At 42.1% G+C, this 12,785-nt stretch overlaps 1 protein-coding gene across 1 annotated transcript in view; it reads right to left on the bottom strand.

The window, feature by feature from the left end:
• DYM (dymeclin) overlaps window positions 1-12,785 on the bottom strand; it is a 267,961-nt gene that overhangs the window by 80,842 nt on the left and 174,334 nt on the right. The window contains exon 14 of the mRNA XM_045850041.1: window positions 2,684-2,786. Coding sequence (XP_045705997.1) covers window positions 2,684-2,786 — 103 coding nt within the window. The remainder of the gene's footprint in view (window positions 1-2,683; window positions 2,787-12,785) is intronic.

Below are 12,785 nucleotides of genomic sequence, written 5' to 3' on the forward strand. Positions count from 1 at the left end.
GTGGAGGGTTTCAGGTTGCCCCTGAGATATTCACACAAACATGCTTGTACTGTAGTAATAATACCGATGTTTTTGTAACTTGCTATTTGCTTTCTATGTTGTTACTCAATTGACTTGTGAATTATACAGTATAATGAGAATAAACATTTTCTTAATGAACTCAGAAACCTCTGGGTAGAAAGCACTCTACGTACTTGAGAAGAAAAACATGTCCTTATTTTCAGCACTAATTCACAATCTCTGCTAATATAGTTTCTCCTGGTACAGAAAGTATACACTGGGGAATCCACTGCTGCCGTAAGACCCTTTCCTTTTCCCGTTCCCTCTTTTACAAACTAGTGGTCTGAAGCATGAATCCAGGACACAGAATCTTATGCAGTTTTTGGCCAGCAAAGACACTTCAGTAAAATTTCTGGGGAATAAGAGGAGAGAACATTTTATTTCCCAGCTAACGACCAATTTAAAAGAGAATGACAATGAGAACATGGTTTCAAATGTGTGAATCACTTCTCTGTAGTTTTTGAGCCATGAGAATGGCCAATAAAAAACCCCGAGTTATCACAAAAGCTCATACTGCAGCGCTTACTGGGAAGGCTGCTGCTTTCTCCAGTGCCTTCAGATCAGTGGCAGGAGGAGCGACCCACAGGTATCAAAACTACTACGGAATCAGTGTTACCCACCTTCCCGACTAACTCCGAGCAGAGGCAGCAAAATTCAAGTTCATAAACCCATTCGGAAAATGTTGTGATTTGTAAAGTCTCACACATACAAATGTTAAAATAAAGACTGTCAATAATAGATTCCAAATGGAATTTTCCCAGTATTTCTAGGAAGCAGATGCTTTTAAGAAATTAATGTCCACGTGGTGAAAATTTCATGCAAGAAGAAAACAGTCAGTGACTCTAAAAACTGTGAAGTTCAATGGGAGAATTCCATGTGTCTGGTAAAGAGTTCGACGTCCTCTTGTTGCCTCATCGCCTCCATAGCTGGCAAATACTATTAAATACGACCCATCTTCCCAAGGGAATATCAGTTTTCTGGATTCTTCTTAGAGGGGACTGGTGGTAGAGCAACCTCAAGACTATGGACATCCGACATGTGCGTGTGAAACACGACACAGAGGCACTGCGTAAGTCAAATAAGTGGTAGTTGTACAAAAATAACGGAACCCTTACCGATGGACCAAATTCAAATTCTTAATAAACATAATCCCCCCGCTGCCACTCTGACCTTAACTGAGGCTTCCAAGGAGCCAGTAAGAGGAAATATTTTCCTTACAACAAGTCATGGCACGGACAGAAGTGAGTGAGCTATTATACTAATTTTTTAATAAGTTGAGAATATTCAACTAGCAGGAAATCTAAATCACTATCCTGTTTGTGTGTATGTGTATGTGTGTGAGAGAGAGTACTTTGGAATTCTAAACTTGATGGGCTAACAGATCATATCACACACACAGAGAGAAAATAAATAAATAACAGGGAAGGAAAACAGCCCCAGCGGGCCGTGGCCGCACGCAGCCATGTCTGCTTATCAGTGGCGGCTGCCCGGGCTGGGTGCTGTCCTCACAGCCTCCTATCAGCACAGCCATTCAGAAATGAAACGAACCACAGGAAACGAGCAAAACAACTCTCTGGCTGCCTGGGATGCATCGCCACTTCAAAACAGAATCTAGAAATTTTCTCCTAAAGTTTCTAAATACCAACCCACTACGTTGCTGTCCGGGGATTTGGGGAGGTCCTTGTTAGAGCCCAATGAACTAACCGCTTCTGTGCTTTATGACAAGATAACGTTCAGCATATCGGGAATGTCACAGGTAGTGGCCCTGCCCTACAAGAACTCACAAGGCATTCTCCCCTTGTGATTATATCTCGCTGTTCCATCATCGTCCCGAGGACGGGTGGAGCTGCGCCCCTCATCTTTAAGGTGACGAATGGAGGCGACACGGTACTGCTGTTCTCTGCTGCCCACGCTGACAAGACCAGAGCAGTGTCCTGAGCACACTGAGCAGAGCCAATCGGAGTCTCTTTCCCAGGACGCGGGAACTGGGTCTGCCAGACTCTGGTCCCCCAGCTAACGGTGACACTGACAAGGACGTGGTGCAGGCTGGGAGGCAGGGAGAGGAAGGGCTGGGCTGCTGTTTCGGTTGGCCCCTGGAGAAACTGGCCTACGGGAGGCAGGAGAGTGACACTAAAGCCAAGAGCAGCGGAGAACATAAACTAAACGGCCTCGGAAAGACAGGATAGTCCCGAGTCCAATGGCTTTTCAATACCAGGTTCTCATTCTCTGTGAAATCCACGTTCACACATGAGTGAGAGGTTTCTTGAGTGAGAAATCTTCGCATACTTCTATGAAAACCCTCGTTTTGTTTTTCTGTCACTACAGAGAGCTGCTTGACTAAGGTAGTAAGAGTCCCAATTATTTAAAATCACTGGTTTAGGGTTGACTTCCTTCAACCATTTGTTAATAATCATTAAATTTTTTCCCCTTGATTTAAGATGTCACTCCCTTATTTGCATACTGGGATTTGCATATTGGGATTGCATATTGCTTATTTGCATATTTGGGATTTCCAGGGCGCCAGGATCACAGGCAGATCTTGAGAAGAGAGGGATGTTGTTGTTACTCACAAATTCAGCAACGAAAGGAGAGTTTTTATTGACAAAGGAAGATGACTACTCACATAATCTGGTAGAGGAACGTCGCTGGAACTTAGCGAACCTCTCAAGGACTGCGTGGCTTGTTCCAGAACTTTGTTGTGTTTTTTAGACAGCAAGGAAAATAAACTGGAAAAAAAAACAAAAAACAAATAAAAACCCCATTTATATTAAAAGAACTGAGTATCTCCTGTTCTAGGTCATATGTGGAATTAGTTCCACAGAATGTCCATCATTCTAAAATACACTGGCAATGATTTTTTTTGCTTTGTTAATAGCAGGATTAACAATACTAGTGATACAACAGAAAATAAAGGAGAATGTTTAAATTATAAGGATTCTAAAGTGTAGAAAAATGACATATTAAAATTATATTTCAAACACAAGAGAAATTTTCAGATTACTATAGTGGAAAAAGTATTGACAGAGGTTTAGAAAACCCAGATTATGAGATGACTCTGTGAATAACTCACATTGTAACCTATTAGAAGCCCCGTAAATTTGCTGTACCTCAATTTTCTCATCTTTCAATTAAGTGTGTTGGATTAGATTATTTCTCTAGTATAATATAGAGTCTATGATTTAGTATTAGAGCTTTATATTCTTATTTCTGAAAAAGAATGACTTTAAGTATACACATGAAAAGATTTCTGCCTCTGACCATGATGAATTACCTGGCACTGAATAACTCTCTTGCTGTAAATAACTACGGAACTGGACAAAACATACGAAGCGACGGTCTTCAGATGTTACATAACATCTGAAGTGCAGAAGTCTGATCCCTAAGAGAAAAGAGATCTACACATGATGAGTTTCTACCCAGAGAAACATTCCAGAGTGTGGTTCGGAACGGTGGGACCCAAACAGCACACAGTACTGTGCTGAGCTAAGGAGACAGAGATACGAATTTGGGGCTGTTGTGGCAGCTGGAATTTGCAGGGCAGATCATTAGATAAGAGAGAAATGTAACAGGGAGGTCAAGAGACCTGCTGAAGGGTCTCCCTGAGTGTCTGGCTACATACTGAGCTGTGTGGTACAGAGAAAGGCCCCGCCTGGTGGGGCAGTTCAACAGCTACCCAGGAGCTGGAGAGAGCTCGCTGAACGTGGGCATTCAGGCGAACTCTCGGAAAGGCTGTGCTGCAGAAGTGGAGCTAATCTAACCCGGAGTGAAAATCACTCCCTTCTGAACCGTACCCTAGAAGACCTAAAATGGCAATTTTCAAAGGATAAAGTTAACTTACATTAAATATAAATGACTAAACACCCAGTTAAATGGCAGAGGTTGTCAGACTGGATAAAAAGCAAGACCCAATCACATGCTGTTTACAAGAGTCACACTTGTAAATTTAAAGACATAGGTAAGTTAATACTGAAATGATGCAGAAAAGACAAACACTAACCATAACAAAGCTGGAGTCATTCTACTAACGTCAGAGTAGGCTTCAGGACAAGAATATTATTATTGTATTCGAGATAGAGAGATTTTATAATGATAAAAAGGCCAATTCACCAAGAAGACAAAACAATCCCAAATGCTTCAAATATACATAATTATATGATTATACTATTAAAGCCTCCTGTAGCTAATGAATAAAGAATTCCACCCTGGCTGGTGTGGTTCAGTGGACTGAGCGCTGGCCTGTAAACCAAAGTGTCGCTGGTTCAATTCCCAGTCAGGACATATGCCTGGGGTATGGGCCAGGTCCTGGGGGTGGGGGGGTGTGAGAGACAACCACACACTGATGTTTCTCTCCCTCTCTTTCTCTCTCCCTTCCCCTCTCTAAAAATAAATAAATAAAATCTTTTTAAAAAATAAAAAGAATTCCTCTTTGGGCTAGATGGCAACTTAAAAATAAAGGCAATTCTGATTCCATGTACTTTTCCATATAAATTTGAGATTAATTTGTATTATTTTTTAAAGTGCCAAAAACATTACTCTAAGTATTTCTTAGTGACACCCTGTTAAATAAAATATTATTTGAATATCTATTTAGGAAACTCCTAGTTATTTCAGGTGGTTTAAATGGGATGACCAGTGAAGACAAGCTACTAAGTATTCTTTCTACATTAGGTTTTAACATCATCAAGAATAAAAATGCCTTAGACACTTATTGGTAATGCTGGATGTTATACAAAACAGAGGTAAGAAACTTCCCTAAATCTATACTCAAATACAATGGAAAGAAAAGAATAATTAAGTGAAAAATTACTAAATCAGTAAGTGTGAAGTCACATAATACAATTAAGTACTAAGCATATGTTTAAGAGAGAGAGAGTTCTTTGAAATGGAATAGCACCGCAAAGTTCCGTGAAGGCGTTAGATCTTATATAGACTCTTGAAGAAAAAAGATTTGTGCGAGAGAAAAGCCATTTCTAAACAGAAGGCAGAGCACCAGAGGCTAAACAGGCAAAGTGAGAAGGTGGAATGAACGTGTTTCATGAAGAAGCAGAAAATAGGATTCAGACTATGAGGGTGTGGGCGCTTTTTCAATCATTTCATTTTTCTGGGTCTTCTCCATCTGAATTTAGTTTTGTCCTGTTTTTTTTTCCTCTTTTTAAGGTTAAAAGTAAATACTTTCTACTCAAGCCCATTCCCATGACCCATGGGTATAACTAATGTTAGCAGTTTATTGTATACGACTCTAGACTGTTATGTGTATCAAGGAACAAATGAATGCTGTCTGTTTACATCCACTTTTTTATTCCATGAAATATGAACTGTTCTGTACCTGCACCTTTTCTACTTCACAAATATTCCTTGCTTCATTCAACAAACATTTATTGAGTGCTGGTTACTTGATGCCTAGGCATATGGATAAACCATAATTTAACCAGTCCGTTATCAATCACTGCAATATTTCCAGTTTTTTGTATTGTAAATAGCACTGCAAAGAATACCCTGGCACACAGTTTGGGGCCTACCTGCGGGGAGACTATCTACAGGACAAATTCCTTGAAGGGAAACTCTAAGTAAAAGAATGACCCGACGTAACAGTGAACTGCATTGGGGGTATATACTTTTCAATACACATTATGGTGCAGGTGATACAAAAAGGTAAGAATATACTGGGATATTGTATAATGCACATGCACATGGGAAACGAATGAAGAGGGAAATTGAGTAAAAGTCTTCTAATTGGCCGCAGTACATTTTCTGGAATAAATGAAATCTCAGAAGTTTTTTGAGACAAAGAACTCTGCAGTGTAGCAAAGTGCACGGCAAGACTCAGGAGCATAAACTGGACGCCCAAATTAAAAGGGGAAGCGGTAACTACCCCTGGAAGAAGGGGGCTGGCAGCGTCAGTAAGCCCGAAGGGAGCACGTGAAGCAGCAGCATGGCACACTTTGCTGGATCTGCACGAGGCCAGAACTCAGGTGCTGCTTCGTGGGTCCGACCAACTGGGACTCGGTGTCCCGAGAGTGCAACTTCAGAGAAGGACACAAGAGGTGATCTGTGATAACTTTCATCATCAGTACAAGAAAAATATTGAACGAGTGCTCGAAATCAAAGCAAAAAGGATGTAAAATTGTTTCCTTTGGAGAAGAAAGGCTAGTTTGTTTATTTTAAAAGAGAATACTAACAGTCCGCTTTCCTTGTTAGTAGAAGACAAAACAAGGAAGTTAGCTTCAATTCAAACAGAAGCTCTTTCACTTGGGCACAATGGAAAATCTGACTGCTAAGGGCAGACATGTTGAAATGGCCACCTTAACTAGTGGTGGCCACTGCCTCCAGCTGTTTCTAGGGGAGCTGGTGTAAGACAGATGATTTGAGGCCCCTTCTGGCTTTCTGTCATGAGTGGGAAACAGAGAATTCACACTTCACATTGTTATTTTTCTACAAATTAATAGACTTCCCCCCAGGTCTTATGGCTAGAGCTTTCAAAATTTCAGTTTTTTTAAAATCTTAATTTTGGCTTTCATTTAGCATTTTTAAGGCCAAATGACCTATATGTATATGAGACATGACTTGCAAATTGCTGAGAAAAGTCACTTTTGCCTAAAGCTTTGCATTCATTGTACCTGCCCTAGCTCAGTGCTAGTGTAAGCAATACATGATATTTATATTAGCGGACAATTCTGACTTTAAAAGTGAAACTTACTTTCAAGTGTGCTTAATATTGGGCTCAGTCAGGATATAGCTGTCAGAATATTTTTTTTAATTAGAAAAAGACTAGATTATTTTTGGACATGAATGCTCATCAAATTGATTTAATAATGAAACATTGGGAAAAAACCCCGATCAAGAATAGAACAGATAAATAAACTCTGGGATATTCATGCCACAAAATACTATGAGTAAATTAAAATGATCTAAAACCACACGTAATGATAAGACTAAATCTCAAAAACATTGTTGTTCTACAAGCAAGAAGCCCTCGTAGAAGAATGTGAACAAGGTGATATTATTTATCCAGTGTTTTAAAAATGTAAAAAATATTACATATCCCTTACAGCAAACATAGGAAATAAAATATATATGGAGATGATATACACTACACATAGGATGGCCATTATTCTCTGAGAAAGCAGGCAGGGAACTGGAATCAAGGAGGAAGGAATAAGGGATTCGATGTGTGTGTGTTCTCTCTCTCTTTCTCATATATATACACCTCATGTGTACACACACACACACACACACACACACTTCTTTTGTTTATACTGAACACATACACAGGATATAGTCACATTGCTCTTTTTTTTTTTTTTGGTGTGTGCCTGAAGTACATACATTTTAAAAACTGGATGAAAAGAATACACTTTCCTGAAGAAAACAAAGTGCCTGCCAGTAGACAGCATTTCAGAAAAGAAAGCAGCGTGTAAATAGAATATGTGTGGTCAGTCCACCCCGCAACGTGCTCCGAAAACCACACGCTCTGAAAAGGCTACAGCTCGGGACGCACAGCTGGTGGCCGCAGACAAGACCAGACTGGAGACAGTCTGAAGACAGACTGAGGGGCTACTATGGGACATCAGAAGCCCTGGTCTTTGTTCCGTACGGAGTGAGAGGCTAATGGAACATCAGTCTTACAAAAGGATGAAAGAGACATGGTTCCTTGCCTCCAAGGAGCTCAAGTCTAATGGGGTAAGGAAGAAAAATGTCTACAGTGCTGAAACCAGAGAACGCCAAGGGTCTGGAGAGTGTGCTGTGGGAATGCAGAGGAGGTTTAGGCACATTTCACAGGGAAAATCTATTTTGACTATGACCTTGAGGGTTAGGGGATTTGCTAGCTGGGAGCAGTACAGGGGGAGGAAGAGCAAATCGGAAAGGAGAAATGGTGTACAGAAAGGCACAGAGAAACTTCAGAAAAGTACTGATAGCTTATAAGGCCAGAAAAGTGAAAGCCCATGGGGCAAGAGATAAAACTAGCAAGATAAGCAGGGGCCTATTTAAAAAAAAACCCCAAAAAACAAAAAAAACCCTGTTAAGAGGTTTGAGTTTCACCTCATCGCGTCACTGAGACAGACAGTGAGTCAAACATTTACCAAGAACCTACGCTGTGCCAGGCAATGCGCAAGTTCCCTGAGATCCAGGGACAAGCAAGAGCAGCACCGTCTTTGTTCTGCCCTCCCTCGAGGGTGCGGTCAGGGCAGGGAGGACACGCCTGTCACTCGGAAGGTTCTCCTGGCAGCGCCGCGATGGCGAAGAGCGCGCAGTGCCACGGGGCTACCTCATTTCTGGAGATGATGCGGGAGCGGAAGGTGAAGCAACAGTGAGGAGTTAGCCAAACAAATGAGGCCGTGGTAAAGGGAATCTGGGCAGAGAAAGAGCAGGAGGGAAGACACAGAGCTGAGCCCTGCTAGTGCAGGAAACAGCGCAGCGCACACGTTTACAATGTGTTAAGTATACGGCGGAGCACCACAATAAGGCTGGGGGTAAGGGGGGACAGACAGTTCATAAAGCACCTCTTCAGGGTCTCACCTAGACCACGAACTTCATCCCGAGGGCCAGGTGTTTCATGACGACAGGACTACAAAAGCCAAGCTTTCGTCTGGTGTTCGGGTGGAGGGTGTGGGGCAAGGGACAGACAGGAAGGGTGACTGATTATCCCTGCTCACCTGTGTCCTCCATCTCTCCCGGATGCTCACTCATCTCGTGGAGGCCACAGGGTCCCTGCCCTACCTAGAGCCCAGGGGCTCCAAGGAGCACAGCTGGAAAACCAGAGCCGAGCAGGGAGGTGCAAGCATGTAACGATTAGATGCGTTTTAAAAGGATCCCTCTGCCCCTAGAGGGAACTGGACGGGAGCTGGCAAGAGAACAAGGGTAGAAACAGACAGATCCTGTAGGTAATTTTGCACTGCTGAAAGTAAGAGATGAGGCGGCCCACACTAAAGCAGATTATGGACTACCTGGAAGGCGAAGGAGGCAACACAGAGAGTGAACCAAGGGAATCACCGATGACGACTCTAAGGTTTCTAACTTGGAAAACTCAGTGGCTGGCTGAGAATCTGACTGGACATGCTGGGAATGAGAGACCTGAGGAGGAGGGAAACAAGGAGCTCTGCCTTAAAAAAAAAATAGCAGTGGCTTCTTTACAAATCCCAAAGAACTGTTGACATGCAAAGAAACACAAAATATTAAAGTCATTAAAGGCAGAGCTACGTTTAGAAACCAAAGCTCCCTGTGTCAAGCTTCACGCTCTCTCCCCTGCAGGCTGAGTCCCTGGAGTAGCAGGACCCGCACCGCCTCTCCGCCCATCTGAATGCTGCCTCTCCTTCAAGGCAGGAAACTCCACGCCGCGGACCTTCCCTGTCCTCCGAGACAGATTTCCCCACCCTGTGCGCTGCCTCTCCGCTACCCTAACTTCACTACTTAGTTGGCCTTTAAACACAATCTTACACTGCCATTTACCTTACTTTTAATCAGCTTCACTGAGAAATAATCCACATGTAATAAAACGTACCGATTTTAAGAATACAATTTGGTGAGTTTTGAAACATGCAGACTTGCACACAACTCGTCACCGTCATCATGACAGCGAACATTTCCATCACTCCAAAAAGTCCCCGCATGCCCTTTGCCGGCAGTCTCCCCCGCCCACTGTGCTGCCCGCCCAACCTGGCTCCCGGCAACTGCCGGCCTGCTTTCTGTCACTGCGGTTTGGCCTTTTCTAGAACTTCATGTGCACGAAATCATGCCATATGTACTACTCTGTGTTGGCTTCCGTCACGTAGCATAATGTTTTCCAAATCCATCCCCACTGTTTTGTGTTCATTCTTTTTTATTGCCGAGTAGTTTTCCATCGTGTGAGTCCACCTCCATCTGTGTGTTTATCAGTTGATGGACATGTGGGTTGTTTCCAGCTTTCAGCTATTGTGAATAAAGCTGCTATAAACACTTGTGTGCAAGTTTTTATGTAAACACGTGTTTTCATTTCTCCTGAAATGAAAGGATCTAGGATTGGGGTTGCTGAGTTGACGCTGTCTGTCTAACTCTGTAAGAAACCACCAACCTGCGTGTTCTACGTTCTTGCTAGCACTTGGTACTTGGGTCTTTTTAACTTTAGCCCTTTTGTTGGGTGTGAAGTAGATTACACCATGGTTTTAATTCTCATTCCTCTAATGAATTTCCTTGTGTTCTTATGTTTTCTTTGCCAAAATGTCAATTCAAATCATTTGCTTACTTAAAAAAAAAAACATGCTTTCTTCCTCATGAGTTTAAAAGTTCTTCATATATCCTAGATACAAGTCCTTTACTGGGTAGGTCTACTGCTGTGAATAATTCCTCCCAGACCAGGGGAGGGGGGTCTCTTTTCAACTTCTTACACGGTGCAGCCCATCTGTGCAAAATATCTGGTTGTAACAATATATAAATGCTGACTGCTGATTCGACCTGACACCACCACGCGGCTGCACCGGGGGGACGGGGCAAGGCGCACCCTGGCGCGTGCACATAAGGCTGTGCAGCTGCAGGAGAGTTTAGGCGATATCCACCACTTCTGAAATATCAGTCTTTTCACATAGAGTGCTTTCAGTCCTCATTCCACTTCTCTTCTCTACCGCATGGAGAAACCCCTGTCCAGTCAGAGTGGGGCTGACCGATGACTGCCAAGGGCAAGATCGGGCGGCCCTACTCCAGGACAAGCAGCCCAAATCAAAGGTGAGGGGAAGGCTGAAGGGGAAATGGACAGGTATCGGGTGGCTCTAATGAATGTGGAAAAGGGCTGAGGACTCAAACCTGCCGACAGAATAAAAATTCATCAAGGTCTATGAAGACCGGAACAAATTCATCTTACAAGACATGCCTCTTTTACTCGTAGAACGTAATAGAAATAGTAACTTCCCAGGCTTTTCCGCACTATGAAATTATTTTAATTATTTGTTTTAAATATGCAGTTTTATACTATCAAATGGCTATACACCTGTAAGTATGGGGGGTGTGTGTGTGTGTATATATAATGTACATGTGTATTATAAACATGAGTTTTTCTTTCAGGTGCTAAGTTCATTTAAGACCTTGATTGTGTATCTTTCTCACAGTGTTGTGCACACGAAAGAGTCTCGCATCTGCTTGCTACTAATACTTGTCTTTCTTCTCCTTCTCTTCTCCCTTTCTCACTCCAGTAACAGAAACTGGGAAGACGTGAGTGTTCCTGCCTCACAAAACTGCAGACAAAGTCTTTGTTTTTAGTAAAAGTCAATAAATAAGTAAATAAATCTTATTTTAAGGACCTAAAATTAAAGTGGAGACGGTTTAGCTACGTAATTATCTTTGCTAAGAACATTGACATTTATAAAAAGAAGCAAGGTTAGAGCAAACTGCCCATCCATTCGCATTTAATTGACTTAATGACTGTAAACATTCTTTTAGATATATAATAACTAGCTTCAAATTCATTTGCATCTAAGACAAGTGCTAAAAGGGCATTGATTCGATGGCATGGAAGGCAGAATGCAAGATAAACATCACCACCAGCTTGGTGTGGAGTAAGGCTTGTTAAAATGCAAATGGCTCGTGGAACAGCAGCCCCGCAGCTGAAGCGCAGAGCGCGTGTCCATCAGCACGCTGAACGCCGCAGGGCCCATTAGGACCTACATTGCTCCGCGTGTCAGCACTCTAAGGAAAACCCGTAACCCATCTCCTTGAAAACTCTAAAGTAAAAGCAAATGGTATGAAGATATGCATTTATAAAATCTAGTGAGTGAGGTTCCCACCAAAACACACACCTTGAACTGCAACGGGAGAATCCAATCTTTCTGCCATAGAAACACCCAAAGGTATCTTAGCAAGAACCTGCAGTTACGGTGACAGGCCCAGTATGACTGCGTAACCAAAAACTTTATGTAGCACCAAACACATCTAGCTGTGCAGCACGGCCGAGTATTCAACTAACGTTTCTTAAAAAAAAAAAAAAAAAAAGTTAAACTCAGAAATTGAGTTTCTTCTGGTTAGCATAGCTAAATTAGGAAGACACAGGAGGAAAACTGAAGGATGACTAACCTTAAAAACAATGCTACATGAATTGGTGTGAGTGTAAATATTTTTAAAGGGATGGACAGAATACATGACCCGTCAATACACAATCTGGCAGTTACGCTGAAACACAAGTGAGTAACAAGAGAATCTGTCGTTAAGCTTAAAGACAATTGCTGTTACTTTTCACAAAGTCATTCACGCAAATTTCTTACGTGTTTTAACTTTAAAGTAACTCAGTGGGAAAATATCTAACAAAAATAACAGGTAAAAGGATCATTGTCTTTAGCAAGTTTTTCCAAGTTTGACTAAATTTGGTCTGAAATACTATTTAAGAAGAATGACCTCAGTATTAATAAATCAAAAACTTGGTAATTTGATTTATCTCGAAAGAAAAACTTTGGGGATTTTTTTTGTTGTTTATTCAATTAGAGTTGTCCCATTTTTCCCCCTCTCCACCCTCCCGCTCAGCCCACCCCTCACGCCCTCAGTCAGCCCCCTCCCCACCGTCCGTGCCCGTGGGTCTTTCCTGCACGTTCTTTGACTAGTCCCTTCCCCTTCCTTCCACCCTTTCCCCCGCCATCTCTAATTCTGACCCACTTTTTATACCTCTCACATGGAAAATATACTTACTAACATATTTATGGTGTTTTCTCTTCTCCATCAGAAAACATACTTTTTCATAAAGATTAGACACAGACCTCTGACTTGAAAGA

This window comes from Phyllostomus hastatus, unplaced genomic scaffold (assembly GCF_019186645.2).
Source record: "Phyllostomus hastatus isolate PE091 unplaced genomic scaffold, TTU_PhHast_1.1 phas_contig_80, whole genome shotgun sequence".
Lineage (NCBI taxonomy): Eukaryota > Metazoa > Chordata > Mammalia > Chiroptera > Phyllostomidae > Phyllostomus > Phyllostomus hastatus.